The sequence below is a fragment of the Pochonia chlamydosporia genome (assembly GCF_001653235.2).
Source record: "Pochonia chlamydosporia 170 chromosome Unknown PCv3seq00010, whole genome shotgun sequence".
NCBI classification, from domain to species: Eukaryota; Fungi; Ascomycota; class Sordariomycetes; order Hypocreales; family Clavicipitaceae; genus Pochonia; species Pochonia chlamydosporia.
The window spans coordinates 190447-211815 of NW_019154045.1; the positions used below are offsets into that span (position 1 = coordinate 190447).

Here is a 21369-nt window from a genome sequence, read left to right on the forward strand (position 1 = left end):
GGTCGATGAACCCTGGATGGCTTGGGTTCGTGTCATGTAACAACCACAGTGAGAGAATATTTGTATGTGTGTGCAGTGCTGCCATACAACACGACATCAGCAAGTTGGCAGGTTCTTTTGGTCTTTGCTGATTGATGGTGGTATTATCCACGGTGGCACGTTTGACCCACGCAACTTCAGGAACTTGTCCAAGAAAAGTGTCGAGTTTCCTACCCCAAGGGTCCACCGTGGCTGTTGGCTTTGGACGGCGGCCGGGACGGATACCTAAAGTCGGATACGGCTTTCAGGCACAGGGACAGACAGACTTGAGGGGATTGTTAGTGACTTGATTGTTGGCGTAGGACTTTTTATGGCCCTAACCCGCAAATGCCCAGGGCTTACGTGTCAAGTATGTCTAGGAGAGGGAAAAAAGGGGGGAAGAGAAGGACTGGGACATGTGGTGGGTTGATCAAAGCATACCGATGAATTTTGAATGGTATTTCACTGCAAGTATTTGGGTCGCGGCAGCTTGCTTGAAGTTGCCAATAGCTCGTGCCTGTGAATTTAGAGGGTGAGTGTGCCGCATGAATGAACACATCCTTCATCGTTTGCTCAAGGACAAACCCTGGTCGCCGACAAAGACGACCAGACGATCATCCATTCATCCATCCATCGCAACGGCAGCCCCGTGCTCTGTGCTGCGTGCATCGTCCAACCTGGGATGGCCTGCCAAGCGGGCGCACAACTCATCAATCGGAACGTGTGACCCGATCCAGACGCCCCTGTCTCTGATGGATGGCGGTTGGTGGACGAGGTAGGAGGTGGATAGAAGGATGGCAAGATGGATGGATGGTTGGAGAGGGATGGAGACGGGGAACGAGTTGGAGTGGATGAGGATGGGATGGCTGGACCAGACGTTGTGTTCTGGTTTCTGCGGATCCATGTCATGCCTGCCCACCACGAGGAAGTCCGAGATACTTGAGAGTGCTCTGTGGAATGTATGGGGTTCGATGTACCAAGCAGAATCTGTCTCTCGCCTTGGTCGATTCCCAGGTCCCAAAAATGTGAACACACCAAAACTGACTTTGACATCTTTTGCCCAGGACAGGACCCTGGTCGTCCATCCATCCATGCATGAAGTGTTTTTGGCTTCCAAGCCATTCTTGTCAACTTCTTCATTCGTTCACCACCAGGACTGGACCCTCGTACCGCATCTTTTTTCCTTGTCCTCTTCCCTTTCCCTTCTTTATCTTCTCTTCCTTTCAAGAACCTCATTCTCCACCCCTTCTTTCTCTTTCTACTGTCAAGCAATCGCCTCTTCTTTCCTCCATTGCGACGGAAATAGTCTCTCGTTAATCTAGATTGCCAACATCTCATTGATGACTCGGCAGCCAGCTCGAGCCGTGCTGATCCCTGACCTCGTTTTCTTCAGCACTTGCCACCACACCTCCTCGTCCTGGCACCATCTTCATTCGTTGTGCAACCCTGCATGTTTTTCGACACTGCATTTTCCCCAGCGAGCTCTTGATTTTCTTCTCTCCTGTTGAGATCCCGTGGAATCTTATCACTTTCCAAACACCTCTGGCCAGTGAAATTTCCGTCGATCCACACCAACGATTCTGAAACACAAGGCGTCTCAACAATCACGAGTCTTGCCCGCGAGACTGCCCAATAACGCGATCCGAACCGGTGTCGACCATAGATACAAGAACCGTGGGTGACTGATACGTACCGCCGTTTGGAATACTTGAGTGTTGTTAAATAAGGTTTCTGGGGAGCTCGCTTGTCGCCAATACCCGCTCCTCAGAGTCTCACCAATCTGCAACCCGCCGACACGGCGACGGGTGCAACATTGCTGGATCCCTCTCGTCATGGCAGCTCTACATACCCTTCTCGGGAGAGATGACCCTAATCACAAGGACGCCGGTCAGGAGCTTATTGACCTCCTGAAGAACCCGTTCGTTGCCGACAAGGTAAAGATTCCTCACGGACACTCTACGAGTGTAAAAGACTCAGTTGGCTAATTCCCATACAGCTTGCTACGGCTTCCGTATACTCCGCCTTGGCTACATCTCTGGGCGTCACAGCATTTATTGCGATATGCTTCTCCTTCATCCGTCCCTATCACCAGGCGATTTACGCCCCAAAGTCGAAACATGCCGACGAGAAACATGCGCCGCCGCCGATAGGAAAGGAGCCGTGGGCCTGGATCACTCCTCTGATTAACACAAAGGAACTCACCCTCATGAATCAGATCGGCATGGACGCCACCATCTTCTTGCGCTTCGTCCGCATGTGCAGGAACATGTTTTTGGTCTTGGCACTCGTTGGAGTCGGCATTCTGGTTCCTGTGAATCTGACCAACTATAAAGAATTTGGCAAAGACAACAAGCCTGATACGACCGAGTGGATGCTGAGAATTACACCTCGAAATGTTTTTGGCTCGCCGCACTGGGCATTGGTGGTGGTTGGTTATCTGTTTAACATCATCGTCATAGGATTTCTTTGGTGGAACTACCGCAAGATTCTTCATCTGCGCAGACTTTACTTTGAATCCGACGAGTATCAGAACAGTTTACACGCCCGGACTCTGATGTTATTCGATATTCCCCGCCAAGGCTGCTCCGACGAAGGTATCGCAAGAATCATTGACTCAGTGGTGCCCAATTCGTCGTTTGCAAGAACTGTTGTGGCGCGAAACGTCAAGGACCTCCCCGAACTCATCGAAGAGCACGATAAGACAGTCCGCAAGCTGGAAAAGGTACTTGCCAAGTACTTGAAGGATCCACAGAATTTGCCTGCAGGCAGACCGACTTGCAAGGCGTCTAAAAAGGACCGCTCCTTCGATACCTACCCTTCTGGTCAGAGACTGGATGCTATTGACTACCTTACCCAGCGCATCCGGGATCTCGAGATTGAGATCAAAGAAGTTCGAGCCAGTGTAGACAGGCGCAGTACAATGCCCTATGGGTTTGCCAGCTATGCGGAAATTGCAGAAGCACATAGCATTGCGTATGCTTGTCGGAAGAAGAAGCCTCATGGAACAACTGTTAGGCTCGCTCCCAAACCGACGGATGTTATCTGGCGAAACATGCCGCTCTCCAGCGCTACTCGCAGCCGAAGACGGTGGATCAACAACCTCTGGATTGCTGTTCTGACTCTTCTGTGGGTGGCTCCCAACGCCATGATTGCCATCTTTTTGGTCAACTTGAGTAATTTGGGCAAAGTGTGGAAAGGCTTCCAAGATTCACTGGTGGCCCACACCACTATTTGGGGTATCGTTCAAGGTATCGCCTCTCCTGCGTTGACATCCTTGGTTTATCTGGTTTTACCAATGATCTTTCGCCGACTCTCCATCAAGGCTGGTGACCAGACCAAGACCGGCCGAGAACGACACGTTCTGGGCAAACTTTATGCCTTTTTTGTTTTCAATAATCTGGTTGTTTTCTCCTTCTTTGGTGTTTTGTGGTCATTTATTGCTGGAGTAATCAAGGCAACCGAGGGCGAAAATGGTTCAAAGAAGGATGCGTGGTCTGCCATTGTCGAAGGCGAGCTGGCGCAAAACATCGTCATTGCATTTTGCAATAACAGCATTTTCTGGGTGACGTATTTGCTTCAGCGACAGCTCGGTGCAGCTGTTGACCTCGCCCAAATCTGGCCTTTGATTGTCGCCTTTTTCCAAAAGAAGTTCTCGAGCCCGACCCCAAGAGAACTCATTGAGCTTACGGCTCCGCCTCCGTTCGAATACGCCAACTACTACACGTATTTCCTCTTCTACTCAACAGTTACCTTGTGCTTCGGCACCATTCAGCCGCTCTGTCTTCTTGCTACGGCCATGTACTTTTCCATTGACTGCTACTTGAAGAAGTACCTGATTTTGTATCGGTTTGTCACCAAAACCGAGTCTGGTGGTCTCTTCTGGCGGGTAGTCTTCAATCGCATGATTCTTGGAGCCATCCTCGCTAATGGCGTGGTCCTGCTCACAACATGGGCCCGTGGTGATGGCACACATTTCCAATTTTACGCGGTTTGCCCACTGCCTTTCATCATGATTGCGTTCAAAATCTACTGCACAAGGTCATTTGACGACAAGATTAGATACTACAGCATCCAACATACCGCGCAGCACCCGGAACACGGAATGCAAGGCGACTCTCGCAGCAGAAGCGACAAGCTTGCAAGTCGATTCGGTCACCCGGCGTTGTACAAGCCCCTCATTACTCCAATGGTGCACCAGAAGGCGCAAAATCTTCTCCCCTCTGTGTACCGTGGACGCTTGACAGACGGACGCGACAATGATGGAGCTGACTTGGTAACGGTCAGCGGCTACTCGGATATGTATGCGTTGGACAGCATGAAGGGTGGGAAGCCGGGCAAGGCTGCCAACGCTGTCCCTGGTTTTGAATACGTTTCCGACGCGCAGATGGATTTCCAGTACTACAAGAACCGAGCAGAGTTCACCGAAGAACACGGTGGCGGCGAAATGTATGGCAAGGGAAGCGACATCATGCGAACGGGGACTCCAGGCTCGTTTGATGACATGGGTAGCAACCATTCTCTCTCACGGCCTGCGTCGCCCATGATGAGTGGTGTAGGTGGCCCCGGACAGCCGCCTCGTCGTGTCATGACAAACATGTCAATGGCCGACACAAGCTATTCCCCCTATCGACAGGACACTGGCTATGCACCACCCTCGGACCCCGTCTCCCGTGGTCACACGCCATTGTACTCTCACGACAACGGCAGCTCCTCCGGCCTGGTCCGTAACGCCGCGGCTATGGCTGGTCCACCTGGCTACAACTCCCGTGACGGATCCGTCGACCGAGGCCGCATGACTCCCACGAGAATACATTCACCTGCTCCACAAAGAGTTGGATCTCCTCAAGTATCACATAGTCCGGCACCGGGCCCGTCAATTGGCGCTATGGGCGGCGGACCGCAGGGTTATAGCGGCCTCCAACAGCAGCAGGACGACGCGGACCCCATGCAATATAATTATTTCCGAAGTGGAAGCGGGAACAGACCCCCTCGGCAGCCAGGGCAGGGGTGGTAAAGTAATGGAATAGAGTTAATCTGATGTATATCATATGGTGCGGTGGTGTAACTTTTCATCAATGCATGGCGTTTTGGAATAGACAGACCATCTGTATATCTGGGATAAACGATGGGGAACGACGGATGCTGCTTGCAGGGCCGAGTAGAATATAATACATCAATATGGATATTAATCTAGCTGGCTTGTGCCTAGACGGTAGAAGTTGGCTTACTCATGTGATGGGTATGAAATGTACAGCATGCAATGCTAGGCTAGGAATACACTGGGTTAATTATAGAATACCTTGAAATTCAATGAGGCGTTTGTTGCTTTGACAGCATGATGTGGCGTTGAACAGTTGCTAGGTCTCGCACTAATAAGGGCCAAAAATGCCACGTTGAATACCAGAAATACGGTTCATCAGCGGCCGTTGGTATATGTGAGAAGTGAAACGGCGTGGAGGCTATACTGCCTCATTATACATTAAGGTAATCTAATAATCCCTCGACTACTTTGCATCCTCATCCTTTACCATACTGTTAATACCTTGCCCTACCACTGAGCGAATGCACCCTATTACAATAATACAACTAGGTCACACTCCAAATAACCCCTTCTCATGGAACCTTGTAACAAGGGAAGTGATATCCGCCGCCAGATTATTCACGAACTCCTCACTCACCACGCCTTCTTGCCATGAAAACGCGATAGTCAGCATACCACCTGGCACGCTGCCCACGCCCAATGCAACCGGTGCACCGGTAACCATGGCCCCGTTGGTGAAATACACCCTTGACACTGTGAATCCCGGCGTTGCTGAAGTATCTTTGAAGACGCCAATGTTGCTGATTTCCCAGGAGTCCTTGCGCGGTTTCCCGTCCATCTTTTGGAAGAAGCCGAACCAATCAGAGTTGTACTTCATGAGACCGTTGATGTCGTCTCTAGGCATAGTGTCTACCCTTTTGATGAGTTCTGTCTTCACCCTCTGCGCAATCTTCCAAATGTTGGTGTCTAGAGATGCGGCCGTTGGAGAGCCACGGAGGCTGGTGACCAAGTCGGCGGGGAATTCGTGCTGATACGAAGTTACTAGAACACGTAGCGCATCTTTCAACTCTGGATCTGCGTTTGGTCCCAAGAATGGCCGGAGACTGATTGGCGTTGCGGCCGAAAAGGAGGACGCTTCACTCGCGGGGAGTCGGGATGCGAAGGATGCCACGGTGAGGGCGTGGAAGAGACCCGTGATGGTGGTGTTGTGCTCTCTACAGGACTTGAGAAGCTTTGCTACCACGTCGGGTTGGAAGTCAACGGGTTTGGTGCGGGTGACGTAGGGGATGGCAAAGTCGATGGATTTGCCGTGCCAGGGGATGATCTTCTTGGCCCGGAGCTTGGTGGGACCGAGTTCGTTCCAGAGAGTTTTGATGAGGTAGGTTGCCGAATTTGTGAACTGGATGATTTGGTCTTGGGCTTCGGGGAGTCTAGGGGCGTCTGGAAATTGCATGATGGAAGTTGGTGATGTGGTTCCATTTGCTCTCACTTCTTTGTGGAGTTGGTAGTTGATTTCCTTCAAAAGGTTCTGGTGGAATAGCTTGCCGCTCGTGCCGTCCAGAAGGGCGTGGTGGTATGAGAAAATGATGTCCTGAATAAGAGGAAACTTCTCGACAACAGCTGCACTTGGCTCTACGATGGCTATGCGCCAGGGAGGAATCTCCGCTGTGTTATGCCACAACTGGTCGTGATGCCACCCTTGTTGGGAGGCAATCTGCTCGTTGTATTGCTCCAGGGTGTCAACTGGGTCTACGGTCTTGAAGGAGACATGATTTGATAAGTCCACAGTCTTGATGTGACAAAAGGTGGCTTCGTTGGTTTCCTCTTTCAAGATGCCAACTCGAAGCATTGGCTGCGCAGAAACGACTCGTCCCAGGGCGGGATATAGGAAAGCTGCGTTGATTTTCTGCGAAGGTGATGGTGCATTATAACGGCAAGTTACTGTTACGCTGCGGTAAATGCCCATATGGTGACGGCAAGATGAATAGAGTTCGCTGCGATGGAGTCAGTGTTGTTGAACTCAGCTCAATTGATCAATTGACTTTGAACTGATGGATTAAAAGGAGTCGTTATGCTCACATCGGTGCAAGTCGGCGCAGTGGCGCCGGGGACTCGACTCGCTTGGCCATGGTGACGCGCAAGGGATGTAGTATAACACGCAAATATTTGAAAATTAGGAATTTTGAAAGTGACAAAAGAAAAAGAAGACGTTCCTCCCCCCAAATTGACCATTTACGCCCTTGAGATGTCGCCCACATCGGTAACAGGGGAGACATTGTGCCGGTACTGGCGAAGCTCCGTAGCGTGGTACCAGACGGTCGAATTACCCTTGGAGGGTAATGACCGGAGTCAACTTTGGGAGTCTTGCAGACTTGGCGACGGCCGGGTTCCGAAGGGCGGGACTTGTACCCTCTAATTCCCTTTCACGGCACAATATGGAGAAATGAGGCCTCTGGAACAACGGAATTCCACATATTTTGGTCCGGGATAACGAGGTCCGGCTGGGACAGGTTCCGGATGACGTGGCGTTCTTATACCTAGGTTTGAATGTAGGCTTGAAGTTATGGTGAGCAGAATCTGAATACAAGCTCAAGAACAATACACCCTAAACAATCCTGATACCAGATACGCCTTCATCACCAATTTGAGCAAGCTGCCCAATGACTACCCACCAGTAAAGTGCAGGCGGCGCCACTTGAACTGGTCTGCACCAGCACGTGCAGAGAGCTGTAGTATTTGTTCCTGGTGACCTGAACATGAGCAAGACATGAGCATAGGCTCGCAAGTGGGCGGAGAGGAAGGGTGCCCGGTGGCGTAAATCTGAATATGAAGTTCGACACAAGCACAAGGAATGCAGTGCGACCATCACCAATGTTGATAAATGAAGCCAATGAAGGTCAGCTTGATTGCAATTCTTGGCTGCTTTCACAGAAGTGGCACGTGCGAGGTTGGTACGTGCTCTCGTTCTTCGTCCAGTGGGAAGGAGCGATGAAAGCTGAACAGCTCTGATGCTGGGCAGTTCAACAGGTCGGGAAGGAGCACCCAACCGAACCCATGAAGCACTTGCGCCGACCAATGACGATGCATGCACTGGCCCAAGAAACACGCGCCACCAAGAAACCTGGAGCTGCAGATTGGATGGAACAAACCATTTTGGCCATCCAAACAAAGGAAACAAAACATCCGCCACTCGACAATGCTACTTCTTCATTGACACAAGTCAGCCATTTGATTCCACCATTGTGCCACGGCCATTGAATTGCCATTGCAGCTGTCACAGCTATCAAGACCCGCCATTGAAGATAGCTATTGTTGTTGTAGATACGAAGCAGCAGCATCAGCCCCGTCTAATCGCGCCTCGAAGTTGTGGCTTCGTACCCGAACTGAGGCTTCGAGCTGGCTCACCAGATGCTATGCCCACGATCGCGACTACGAAACCCGTCTGGTAATATTAGCACCTCTTGTGTCTGGCCTCCGCGATAAATATGCCATCGCGTGTCGCCGCTGCTTGAGGCGCGCGTCACGAACACATCGCATCTCTTTGCTGCGCGCACAGCATTAGACAACGCGCCAAACTCGTCCATGGACCGTGCCGGTGACACAGCGGCATCGCGGCCGAACGGGCGAGCTCTGACGAACCAGCTACATGTGAATCACGAGACGAGGCGGCCGCTCTTTGCGAACAATGGTCCGCGGAGCCTGGGCAAAGAACAGCAACCTGCACCGGCTTCAGGCGGCGACGGTGCGAAGCTAGGTGACCAAGCAGGAGCAGGACCGACTAGGTTTACGCGAAGGACGAAGTCAGATCCACAGAACACCACATATGGCGTCCGAAAAGTCCAGGGACAGGATGATCCAGATGCGAGCAGTGTAAGCATCCTTTCTCCAGGAGGCAGCCGTATACCACGACCCAACATCACGGGTTTTCAACACCGGCGACCAATTTCATTGGCAGACGCTTTCAAATTGGCCCAAGAGGAAGCGGAGGAAGCTGAGCGGGAGAGACAGCAGGGCGGTTCGCCGAGTCCGGCGCCAAGAACATGGCGGGCACGGCCAGGACAGCCTCAAGATGAGACTCAAGCTAGGAAACTGATGTCCGAAGATCCTCTTGATAGCAGAGCACGGGCGCGACGATCCGCCGAAGTCCTATCAAAAGCGCCGAGCAATCAATCCCCGGACTCAAAACCAACAAGCACGCAAGCAGGAGCTGGCTCTTCTAAGAGAACAGGCAACGGCCCCAGCTTACAAGACCGAATACTTGAATGGAGAACAAAATCACGACCGAACTCGGACTGGACCAAAAAGGCTACGGATCCGCCCAGGGACACCAACGGCGAGGAGCACCTTCCTGAATTAGTCCCGGGAATTGAAGATGTCCCCTTTCCTTCGGTCGAGTCGCCTCGTCAAAACCCCGCCATCACTTCTTCTCCATTACGAGACTTTACCTGGCAGGTAGACCAGGATTTTACTGCCGGAGACCTCCAAGTATCTGATAGTCCGCGAATCAAGGTCGGAAACAACAGCAATAAGCCGTTTGCGAACCGGCCATCGATATTGGATAGGATCGATATCAGGTCATCCGCGCAGACAAGCAGCTCCGGAACACGAAACACTAAGCTTGACGAGATTCGGGCGCGTGAACGCAATGCCGAGGGCGATAGCTTGGCGGGACAATCGACTTTGACACCACAACACGCTCGAAAGTATACTAGGCTGGACGAGATTCGGGCACGAGAGGCAGTCGTTGACAAGCAAATGCCTTTGCCTGATCCAACGCAGCCCAGACCCAAGAATACCAAATTAGACGAGATACGACAACGAGAGACGGAGGGCTTGTCAAAACGTGCCATTGCAGCAGCTCGACTGCAGGAGATCAAAGAAAAGAACGCAATGACGAGATCGTTATCCCCGGACAAGGGCCGAGTTCAGAATAGCCGTGAAAAGTTTCCGGAAATGCGGCCGCCTCTTCCACGACCCAAGTCTTCCCTGGCAGTTGAAGGTGAAAGAATTCCCGATACACCAGTCACAGTGTTCAAGAACTATCGCTTGAAGCAAGAGAACATTAACCCTATTGAGGCGGAGACTTCTCGCGGAAAGGATACAGGAACAGTGAAGTCAGATGTCAACGAACGGGATTTGCTACGAAGGCTGGCCCGGGCTGCCAGCTCGAGCCCGGCACCTGAACAAGTGAACAGACGAGCTCCTCTGACGGAACGACAAAAGCCAAACGACAGCGAAAAGGTGGTGACAAAGTCGATACTGTCGGGACGTTCTACAAACAATGGACGGAAGTCAGCGCTCAACTCTCATTATAAAGAGGGTGAATCCTCGCTGCGACCAACCGTCGGATTTGCTGGCTTGAAGCGCATATCATCAACGGATTCAGATTCAGCTAAGAGCAAAAAGTCAAACATGTGTTCAGACGCGGATCCAACCGATCGGATAGAGGCCGAGCTGAGGCTGTTTGCGCTGCGAGACGATTACTCGGAGCCAGGCTCCGTTCGTGCGCCATCACCTGTGCCCGACTGTGAGGAGGAGCAGGGCGATGATGTAGAGGATACTCCTAGACCGGAGAGGCACGATTTTTTACAAATGGAGACACCACGGGTCACTGGCGCCTACGTCGAAACGCCCGTGACAGTCAAGGTGGAAAAAGTCCGGGAGGAAGAGATGGAAGATATCAAGTCACTAAGCGAGAAGCCAAAGGCGATGGGCGAAGCGTCGTCGAAACCAGATTCCGCGAGCCTATTCGGTGATGGGAAGATGAGTCTGGCGGGACGTGGCGGAACGGGCGATGCGGCTTCTGAGCGAGGCGTGAGACGTGGTGAAATTGGCAGTGGTTCAGTGGCTACAACTTCGGAGGCAAGAAAACCTCCATCACGGCCACTTTCACGGTCACGGTCACGGTCATCATCTCGACGGAGACCGCCGTTGAAAAACTCGGCGAAACCACCATCAGTCAAGGACGATTTGCGTGAACTACAGCGCCAACACAACATTGACGATTCGGCCATGGACGACCTGGAAGAGATCCTGACTGGGCGAAAACATGCATCCCCGAAGCTTAAGCAGCTGTTGGAGGAGTTACCCGTGAAGGCAGAGGACGAGATTGATGACGAGCTAAGGGCTGTGGAGCAAGAGATTCAGAATGTGAAGCGTGAGAGCCCCGAGGACAAGGACCTGTCGGCGGGTGAAATGGCCATGTATGACAGGATGAGCAAGACGCTTCGCACAGGCTTGACAAGCTTACGGACGGCCAAACTCGGAATTCAACGACTAGAAGACCAGGTAGCACATGCCGAGAAGCAGTCATTACCAGACGACGACGACGACGACGATGACGACATGAAACCGGCGACCAGGACCCGAGAACCTCAGCGACTGAGCGACGACAAGCTTTTACATGACGAGAAGTGTCCCGAGTGTTTGGCCAATGCAAGCCCAATTTATTTTACCTACCTACATATCCCAGTTCCACCACTGTTCCATACAACGCCTCGCTTTCGACTCACGTTGCTGGGGATGTTTCTCACAGTTCTCTCACTGTGGTATGTTGCCGAATCGAATGTATGTGGGAAGTATTGTCGTCCAGCAGCTTGTACGACGACTCCATGCGTGTATTCATATGACGACCCGACATTTGGAAATGCGTTGCCTGTAAAACTAGACCAATGGACAACCGGTGGACGGGGCCGCAAGCTGGCGACGTGGGTGTTTGAAGAGCTGCAAGACTGGGCGGCAGATATTGACGATGCTGTACATGGACGATCTCTCGCCGACGTTGCAGTGGACCAACTAGACGTGGCAGGAAGACGGCAACACCGCCGTAGATTACAGAGACGCGGCCTAATCAAAGCGCCAACGAGAGCAGCGCCCGACCAAACTGCGAAATGGGACTCGTGGAGACAGTCGAGGTTGGCAAAAGAGCGATCTCGAGATGCTGGCTATGGGGGATATGACATGGGCGATGGCTGGGCAGAGGATGCCATAGGGAGAGACGAGCGGGTGTGGTGAAGATTGTTGATATTGTTTTATTTTAGCCTTTATCTTTTTTATTTTTGCTTCAGCGAGTGCATGGATTGCTGCCGGGAGATACTGGCGTCGGGGTTTCAGGACGAATTGCTCACTTATATGATGGATGTTTAGCATTCGGGAGTTGGGGGACGGAACCAAAAAATATCTATATCTATGATGAATGAATGGCTTTCTCGCCTTGTTCTTTTTAAACGCCAAAACACCAAACCTATACATTCCACTGATTGTGAAGTGAAGGAAATTCACATTAATCCTCAATGCCACCCCAACCCTCATCTTCATCCTCATCCTCGTCCTCGTCCTCATCACCCTCATCTTCATCACCCTTGGCACTCCACGGCAATCTCTCATCGTTATAACTCTCACTAGCCCTCGACCGCACCGCCTTGACAGGACTCCCCCTCAACGCATCAACAATATCACCCATCTTGCGCACCCACTCCCCCCTCACCTCGTCGCCCTCACCCAGCGCCTTCTCCCTCTCCAGCTCATCCACCCACAGATCCAAAACATGCAGCCTCAACCCCAGCGCCACGCCCTCCTCCTCACCCACGTCAAAGCACTCCCTCCTCAGCACGTCCAGCACCTCGTCCCCCCTCCACCGCCGCTCCCTCGCGTACCGGACATGCGCGCCAAACACCCTCCGCACAAGGAGCAGAAATTTATCCATGCGCAGTGCGTCGATCGAGCTCCATTGCCGGGAGAGGATGGTCCAGAAGGCGCGGAGGAAGGGCGCCACGCACGGTTTTTGCACGTCAAAGACGAGGTTGGCGAGGTCGGCGGCGAGTGCTTGCTGCGGACGTGGGCGGTCCGTCATCCAGAGCGCGTAGTATAGGCCTGTCCAGAGTTTGAGGGCGTCGGGGGCGGGGAGGGAGGTTCGTGAGGAGAGGTATGTTTGGAGGGTGGTGAGGGATTGGGTTCGTAGTTTGCGGTCTGCGGTTGTTAGTGGATGGTGAAGAGGGGGGGAGAGGGGGACGGACCGCTTGAGGCGAGGTTTTTGATGAATGGCATCTGGGACGCTTCTAAGGTTGCGCCGGCCATGGTTGCGGCTTGGTTACGAGGAACGGTTTGATGGTGTATTGTGACGTCGGAAATTTTGGCGGGAGAAATGGAAATCAAAAAAATCAAGGTGAGGGCCCCACTTCGGTGAGCTCACCTCTTATCTTATCGGGCGTGCCGAGGATGAATTGGCTTTGAAGGTGATGGGACGTTGGTGAGAATGGATGGCAAGGTTGAATTGGGTTAGTAGCACAATGTGTTGGATCGCTTTCGGGATGGGAATAGCCGATGGATAGCAGATGCATCTGTAGTCAGAGTTGCACCGCGGTTAAGTTATGTCAAACGATTGGGGGTTTCCGTGTGCGACTCGGAATGCGAATGCGAGGCGAAAATGTGGCGCGATTGAGTTGCGCTAGGGGGGAATAAGAGCTGGAGGTTTCCGTTCCGTGGGTAGACGGGGACGGGACAATCCATATAGTTTTGACGGATTGTCTGTGATGGAAATAGGTTTGTGTTTATGTTTACTTTGAGTTTTGGATGTCGTGGTTATAAAGACGTCTGTGTCTTGCTCCGTTCCTGAGTTCTGACTCCTTACAAAGTGGTAAAGTGCGTGCGATAACCAACCCGTTTGGACAGCAAAAATGGCAGACCAACCCAAAGACAACAAAGATTTCTGGACGACACAGGAGAAACTCCAACTACGAGACTATCTCACCGTCCTCCACAGCTCGTTGAGGATAGCTGGTCCTCCGCCAGTGGTATTCGAAGACACGCCCATCGCACCGTCGACGTCGACCGGCCCCAAGGAGATGGGAAGGGGGCTTTTGTGCACAAACGACGTGTACAAGGATAACGTGGCGGTACGTTTTCGGAACCACATCAACGCGCGGCATGATTGGGATGCGGTGCTGGAGCCGATGATGGATATTGACACGGGGGATGTTATTGTTGGGTTTCCGCGGACGTTGAGAGCCGTTGATGAACTGGAGTGTAAGTTTGTGGATGGGATGGTGTGGACGTAGGCTGACTTGCGTAGATGATGATGGGGTGAGGATATTGAAGGCGCTGGGGGAGACGGAATTTGGAGAGGATGAGGATAAGGAGTCGATTATGTATCGTGTTAGGCGATGGGCTGCGAGTGAGTTTTTCTGTTGTTGAAGTTGTGGTGATGATGCTGACTTTTGTAGTTGGACCGGTGATGGATGGGGGGAAGGGGAAGGGGAAAGCGGAGGGTGAAGCGGATGCGTGAAGGAGATGAGGAGGAAAGGGTCAACTGGTGCAAGAAAGACAGGATATGGGTGCATTAGCTATCAAGGGACATGGCGGTTTTGAAAGGCATGGATGGATTGCAGCATCAATTAAAGGCGGGCATAGTATACCACTGCATTCAATGTTGAACCGCTTTGCTAATATGGAGACTAATACTATTATTACCTTATTGTGCCGTAGCAAATAATATCAGACGGAAGATAATAGACACCGTTTGCTCGTCTCTCTTCCATCTCATCTCGACTTATACCAAGTACCAGACTCCATGTCGCATCACTCCATTTGATGTCAACATGCACCAGCTCTTAGGCCTGCTGCCCTATCGCCCCACATGAGCATCAGTCCAGCCTGACATGAGCATGAGCATGAGCATGAATCAAGTGCCGTTGATCAAACATTGATTGCCTGGATTGTCTCAGGCATTACAACAGTACCAGCTTATAATACAATACCCGTATCATCTGCCCTTTCGTCCAACCTCAAACCCATCAACACAAACATTGAACAACTTGAAGCTCATCTACCTGAGCTGCCCCGCGATCGGTGCCCCACCACAGTCATTCCTGCCTTCATCTTCCCTCCACTCTCAACTTCAACCCGTCATCACCACCTCTTCCTCCCCAAAACCCAAAAACCCAACCCTCCACCGCAACCATGTCCACCAAACGCATCACAAAGGTAACCTCCCCCCTCATCCTCCCCATCGCTAAACTAACATCCCCAGGAATTCGCAGAAGTCTCCCAATCACCCCCCGAAGGCTTCACCGTCGCCCTCCCCCCCAACGAATCCATCCACACCTGGCAAATCACCCTCGTCCCGCCGCCAACATCGCCCTTCCACCCCGGCAAATACGGCATCCTCCTCACCCTCCCCGTCGAATACCCCTTCAAGCCCCCCACCGTCCGCTTCACCACCCGCCTCTACCACCCCAACGTCACCAACGACTCCCTCGGCAACATATGCCTGGGCATCCTCAAGCCCGAGAACTGGAAGCCCTCCACCAAGATTGCCGCGGTGCTGGACGCCGTGCGCAACCTGCTCGTCGAGCCGCAGCCCGATGACCCCCTCGAGGAGAGAATCGCAGACGAGTACAGAAACGACAGGGCGAGCTGGGAGAAGAATGTCAGGATTCACGTCGAGAAATATGCGCTTACTGAGCCTGCCTTTCCGCCGGCTGCCAAGTAGGCAGGCCAAAGGTTTCTGACATTCAAACTGTTTGCCTCATATAATCTTATGACCAACGATGACCAACGATGATGTATTCGTCGACGAGACACGAGTGCTGCTACGAAGCATGATATACATGAAACGCCATGTGCTGGGAGAGAAAGGATCGCTTATGACGTCGGGAGAAGCGAGGGCCGATATGAACAAGTGCTACTCTATCAGGTGGAGCAGTGACAGAATACACATACAATGCACAAGATGATCTGGAGATGGACAAGAAATGTTGATGATGACATTGGTGAGGCGGGGACAAGATGCGGCGACTGTAATGTCGTGTAGATCAAGGAGGCGTCCGGGCACAATTACCTGCCAACCCACTGTACATTGAGTTAGATATTTGTATGAAATTGTCTGATTTATTCCCGCCGTTTGCTCCATCCCTCATGCTCCCCAACTACCACGGTCCAATCAATGTGCAGCAGGTTACACACCATCCCTTCATTCACTCTACACAGGGCATACTGCACACTGCAGGTTCACCACGCATTCATTAACATCTCTGTCATTCAGCCCTTTCTACCGACCTAGGTATGTATGTATATATGCTGCCCTGCTGCCTGCTGCCTGCTGCCTGCCTTGGCCCTAACAAGCCATTCTACAAACCATCAAATGCCAGATCCCTTTGTCTATCCAGAAGCTTGACAAAATAAAAAGAAAAACAACAAAAGTTGATACATGATCCCGAGTCCCATCCATCTATACGTACACGCCACAAAAAACACCTGTAGTGAGCCCGCTTCAAAAAGCAACCTACACACATGCATCTCTCAACATCAACCACCTCAGTCCCCGTGTCCTAGCCACATTCTAATACTTCCGTCACATCTTGATGCAGCCGTCATAGTCATGAGTTATCGCAGACAAACCACCACTCAATCTTTCAAGAGGCAGGCAGTCTCCTTACAGAGACCATCACTACCCCCTCAAAAACAGACATGGGTAACAGAAACGGACAGAAAATAAATAAAAAAAAGAAAACCAGCAGATATGCATGTCATCCAGGGTGGAAATTACAACGCTTCGTAAATGTGCCCTTGTCACGACTCTCCGCGAACAAGTTCCAAACGTCCTTACTCAAGGGCCTGCAATATGGGCGGCCCACCAAACAACAGTGAGAAACAAACATAAAAGTAAAACAGACAAAGGGGTATAAAGTCGAAAAAGTAATCCCGCGACCAGTCACACGACTAGGCGGGTTTGCGAAGAGAGAGTTACAGACAAAAGGGTTGCAAAGGCTGTCTGTAGCTCGCTACACCTCGGCGGCTCTCAGATTGGTGCTTTTCTTCTTGCCAAACAGCGTCCCTCTGCGTGATACCCCCGATTCAACCTCCGTCATATTGCCGGTGAGGTCCGTCTTTTCGCGGCGAAGCTTCTCTTCTCGTTCTTGCCTCGCCTTCTCGCGTCTCTCAAGTCGACGTTCGTCAATGGCACCCTGGCTAAGGTGGCCGAATCCGTTTCGACGCTTGAAGCACGCTTCCATGAGTGCATTGGCATCCAGCATTCGCCGTGGAATTGCCTGCACGACGCCAAACATTTCCATTGGATCCTTGACAGCCTTGATTTCGCTCTCGCCACTCTTGAAAATTGCCAACGCAATGCGGAAGAGCGTCTTTGAACCTTCATAGAAGAAAACGTCCCAAACTCTGAGCGTGGTCTCAATCGGCAATGTGCCAATATAACAGCTCATGAACCAGGCTGTCATGCACAGCGTAATCGGCGGCAGGCGTTCTGTAGACAGCCCCTGCTGCTCGCGGCGTCGTAAGATAGGTCTGGCTTTGCGGACAGACTTGCTAGTATTGGGCCTGCCAGAGGGCAGGTTCTCCAGTTCGCCACCAATCTTGTCCCATACCGTCGGCATTGTATCGCGCAGCTCCGTCATGAGCACACCCAAGTCTACCTTTGAGCCTTCGAGACTCATGTCGTGTGTTCCTGGAAGATATATTATGGTAATTACATTCAGCAACCAGAAACACTGCTCCTCCGTCTCCACGAAAAGCAGCAGCAGTCCCGCTAGGAAATTTAAGCTCTGGCAATAGCCGATCCGCGGATTGTAGACGGAAAAAGCGTGCAAAACACGGCGGAGGGATGTAATGATTGGTGGTTCATTCGGTGCTGCTGCTGGCGGTCCCGGGGTGTTGTCGTCGCCAGAAGATGCCGGCATTGTCGACTGGCTGGTCCGCTCGCTGTTCGGGACGGACTCAACATTGGCTGATGGTTTGAATTGAATGTTATCTGGGAACGTCCGATGCAGATCCCTCTCAATTGCTTCAATGTCCACCTGTTTGGCTGGCTTGTACAATAGTTTTTCGTATAAACCGGAGTGCTTTGCTAAGATTGCAGGCCCACCAGCGTAGTAAAACCACGCAGCTCCGCGCCAGTCTGGTGGTATTCCCTTCCGCACGAAACGCTTCGTCTTCGCGTTGGGGGATGGAAATCGTATAGGTCGATCGGTCATCAAGGCACAGTCCTTGAGATACGATACCCACTTTCGCCGTCTTCGAGCCAGATACACGGAATATTCTTTGTTCCAAGAATCATACTGGTCTCTGGTAATGGATTGATTGGCCTTCTTGAAGCCATAGCGATCACGCGAGCCAGGATCCTCTGGCTCGATTGGCATCGAGTTGCCTATTGATGGTACGGGACTAGGAGCCGGCTGTGGGGCACTGGGACTGGGTGCTGCTGGGGATGGTGACCTGGTAGAGGGAGAAGTAATAGGATTTTGAACCTCCTTGGTAGCTGCAGGGTCTGAGGTAATTGATGGCTCAGAATCCAGTGATTTGGCCGAGTCTCGTTTTTCGGCCATGTCCATATCCGTCTTGCCTGCAATCGCAGCCACAGAAGCTTTGAAAGCTGCACTGGTGAAGATTAGTCTCGATTGACGAATTTCGGCATCCAATGTAGAACGCGCCGTTGGTGCTGGCGGCGCGAGGCGTGTGTCAGCAATAGGAGTAACCATCGGAACAGTTGGTACAGCGGGAGCTGTTCGAACGTCCGGCTCGGATATGGCAGTCATCGGTCTTGAGTCAAGGTTGCCTTCGCTCTCGTGGTCATCAAAGTCACTTTCGTTTTCATCCTCGTCGTCCGCAAAGCCCTTTTCGTACATGCCCATAACATCTTCCAAACTAGGCTCGTCAGGATTATCGAGTGAGGTGACAGAGCTGTCTTTTGTAAGAACACTGCTGCGTTCTGTAACAGCAGTGCCAGGGGTTGTTGAGGCAGTGAGCTGGGATCTGAAACTCGACCGCAATTCATCCCCGCTCATCCATGGTGCAGGCCCACCAGGACCTGGGCTTGCCAGCGGCGTTGAAACGGTATACTCGGGGCGACCGGGAGGGATTGGCGTCCGAGCGGATGCAAGAGCGGGTGGTCCAGTGACATTTCTGGTACGATGAGTTCTTGGCTCAATCAACTCTCCATTGGTGTACGGTATCGGCGAAGCATAAGTGGATGACGATTTGACAGACGAGGCGGAAGGACGCCTGGATCGTTGCCATGGCGGTGTTTGTGGTAACGAGTTGGTAATATCGAGCAAGCGGTCAGTGGGATTTGGCAGGTTAGCCATTCGCGGCCTGACCGGGTCTGGGCTATGAAGGCCATCGGGTGGTCCAGTCTGACGCATGCTTTGTTTTCGGGGTCTTGAAAAATTCTCAATTGCTGGGGCGCCATCTGCGGAACGCATTTCTGCCAAGGAGGTTTTCGTCCTAACCGACCGAGAGGGTGACTCGTTTCGGGGCTCTGGCGTGCCTGTCCTCAGACTGCGAGGGCTTTGCAAAGGGGGAGATGCAACAGATCCGACCAGAGGGGGGAACGGTTGGGCTGCTGTAGAGTCGGGTTGCACAGTTGGTGATTGTCTGGATCCAGGGGTTGGACTCTGATTTAACAAATGTGGCCCATGAGAAAGCGAATCCCATCGCGGGGAGACGGGTAACGAGGGTATATCGGGTACTTGAGGCACCTTCTCTTCGACAGGTGTTTCGATATTAAGTGGTTTGATTCGAGAGGCGTACAATGAATATTTTCGATTGCGTATAGTACGTTGAGACGCCATTGGCCCTTCTTCATCGGGTTGAGGCACTGCCATGGCGTCCATTGTGCCGGCCCGAGGACCAGGGACAATGGCAGAGGCTCGCAGAGTCTCGGCAGATGAGTTTCGGGTTGTAGTATGTTTTAAGGATTCTTCGGGCAGCTAAATCCCGATGTGACGATTGGTTTGGGATCCAACAGCGGCAGCAATCGATCGAAGTTGCATAGATGCAAGGCTTGCATAACAAGCAGGGGAGAAATGAGACGGAATCCACTGTTTAGCATCCAAATATTGAAGCTTCAATACCTAAGTATGCAATTTTGCCATGGTCGGAAGGGCTGTTCGTTGGGTCGCTGGATAGAAGCTGTTCAGAACTGCTCAGCGGTCCTTTTTGTGACAGAGTGGAATATTATCTCGTGGACTTCAATCTTCGAAAATCGTATCAAACGAGAGATACGGCGGAAAGATGCAGTCGATCGAAATAGCGTTGGGTATCTATCGAGCTCACGCAGGTTGTGTCGTGCAGCCTGCAGAATCGGGAAGGAGTGAGATGCTAGATTTTTCTTCTCGCTTGGCACTCGTGAAGGATAGGATTCTAAATTGCAAAAAGGAAGGAGAGACGAGAGCTTTCCAACTGTACGCGTGATCCAACGTTGCGTCCAGCAAACCAACAGAGAAACAACAGAGAAGGAGTGACACAGGCCAGAACAACAGCGATGAGTTGCAAGTCGGTATCGAGCCGGATAGAATTTGGGCGTATTAACTTCGTTGGGCAACGGTTCGTCGAGATTGGTCTAACGTTTGGCGGCCAAGACGAACCGTCATGCAGACTACCTAGGTATGTTGGTTGGATAGACGCACTCCGCAGTTTGGTAATTCAGAGGCTCCGAAAGACACCTAACAAGATACTTGTTGGCACAGAATTGAGAAAAGCGTCTGCTGTGGCAGTCGGTAGGGAGGATGTCGCTCGCGCGTTGTGATTATTTTGAATTGCGAAAGTGGTCGTCGTAGTTGTGTTCTGCCGAGCTGGTGGGCGTCATGGACTTTTTTTTTTTCTCAGGAGCCGAAACGTCACGCGGTGTGCGGCACTGGAATGCCAGCTCAAGACAATGAACCACACCAAACCAGACGAGACTGCACCAGTCACAACAACAGCAAAGGCTCCAACCAGTGTGTTGTTAATGGCAGAGATGCTTGAGCCATGGGGCAATTGCTTGTCACCAGACGAGAGGCAGCCAGAGATTGGATGCCAGTGCACACAGCTCGATGGCAAACGAACAAGGAGAGGAGAAGATTTTGTGGTCGGGTCGAGTCGAGTGGTGCATTAGTGAATGCAAGAGACGATGGCAATCCCGTCCATGCCCACTCGATGTTCAGCTCTCAATCAAGACCGACCAGACTGCAAATCGCAAGAACCAACTTGATTTTACAGCACCAGATCAGACTCACACAGCTGAGAGATGGGGAAATGGAGAAGGCAAAATTCACGATTCGAGCACTCAAGAGCGGCAACCAACCCAAACGAACCATGCCAGAGGCACGGATATGGACGATGCTTGGACTAATTAACATTGCTTTGGGCCCGAGCCAGGACAGGGGGGGTCGGTACAGGGGCCATGACCATGACCAGCGGATGATGATTGAGGATTGATGTCTTGAGGAAGCACCAAATGGAAGCGTGGATTTCGCAACTGTGGATTGCATGGATACCACCATACATGGATCCCGCGGCACACCAAGCTGACTCTGGTC

The 21369-nt window shown here is 52.0% G+C and overlaps 8 protein-coding genes across 8 annotated transcripts; 5 read left to right on the plus strand and 3 right to left on the minus strand.

Moving 5' to 3' along the window:
* Positions 1-1850: 1850 nt before the first annotated feature.
* VFPPC_10306 (hypothetical protein) lies at positions 1851-5032 on the plus strand (the record flags this gene model as incomplete). The annotated part of the gene is made up of 2 exons (XM_018288699.1): positions 1851-1952; positions 2015-5032. The coding sequence occupies 2 exons, from the start codon at positions 1851-1853 to the stop codon at positions 5030-5032; spliced, it is 3120 nt and encodes a 1039-aa protein (XP_018136717.1).
* A 577-nt stretch (positions 5033-5609) lies between these two features.
* VFPPC_10305 (alcohol acetyltransferase) lies at positions 5610-7188 on the minus strand (the record flags this gene model as incomplete). Its single annotated transcript, XM_018288698.1, has 2 exons — positions 5610-7053; positions 7139-7188. 2 exons carry the CDS (start codon positions 7186-7188, stop codon positions 5610-5612), a joined length of 1494 nt encoding a protein of 497 aa, XP_018136716.1.
* A 1453-nt stretch (positions 7189-8641) lies between these two features.
* On the plus strand, positions 8642-12073 carry VFPPC_10304 (decorin binding protein domain-containing protein; the record flags this gene model as incomplete). The annotated part of the gene is made up of 1 exon (XM_018288697.1): positions 8642-12073. The coding sequence occupies one exon, from the start codon at positions 8642-8644 to the stop codon at positions 12071-12073; it is 3432 nt and encodes a 1143-aa protein (XP_018136715.1).
* A 268-nt stretch (positions 12074-12341) lies between these two features.
* VFPPC_14755 (nucleolar, Nop52) lies at positions 12342-13135 on the minus strand (the record flags this gene model as incomplete). Its single annotated transcript, XM_018292523.1, has 2 exons — positions 12342-13027; positions 13075-13135. The coding sequence occupies 2 exons, from the start codon at positions 13133-13135 to the stop codon at positions 12342-12344; spliced, it is 747 nt and encodes a 248-aa protein (XP_018136714.1).
* A 599-nt stretch (positions 13136-13734) lies between these two features.
* Positions 13735-14342, plus strand: VFPPC_14754 (hypothetical protein; the record flags this gene model as incomplete). Its single annotated transcript, XM_018292522.1, has 3 exons — positions 13735-14083; positions 14130-14231; positions 14281-14342. 3 exons carry the CDS (start codon positions 13735-13737, stop codon positions 14340-14342), a joined length of 513 nt encoding a protein of 170 aa, XP_018136713.1.
* A 674-nt stretch (positions 14343-15016) lies between these two features.
* On the plus strand, positions 15017-15548 carry VFPPC_14753 (ubiquitin-conjugating enzyme; the record flags this gene model as incomplete). Its single annotated transcript, XM_018292521.1, has 2 exons — positions 15017-15040; positions 15087-15548. 2 exons carry the CDS (start codon positions 15017-15019, stop codon positions 15546-15548), a joined length of 486 nt encoding a protein of 161 aa, XP_018136712.1.
* A 1291-nt stretch (positions 15549-16839) lies between these two features.
* Positions 16840-19683, minus strand: VFPPC_16958 (GTPase activating protein (Gyp3); the record flags this gene model as incomplete). The annotated part of the gene is made up of 1 exon (XM_018294710.2): positions 16840-19683. One exon carries the CDS (start codon positions 19681-19683, stop codon positions 16840-16842), a length of 2844 nt encoding a protein of 947 aa, XP_018136711.2.
* A 1135-nt stretch (positions 19684-20818) lies between these two features.
* VFPPC_16957 (hypothetical protein) lies at positions 20819-21268 on the plus strand (the record flags this gene model as incomplete). The annotated part of the gene is made up of 1 exon (XM_018294709.1): positions 20819-21268. One exon carries the CDS (start codon positions 20819-20821, stop codon positions 21266-21268), a length of 450 nt encoding a protein of 149 aa, XP_018136710.1.
* Positions 21269-21369: the final 101 nt, after the last annotated feature.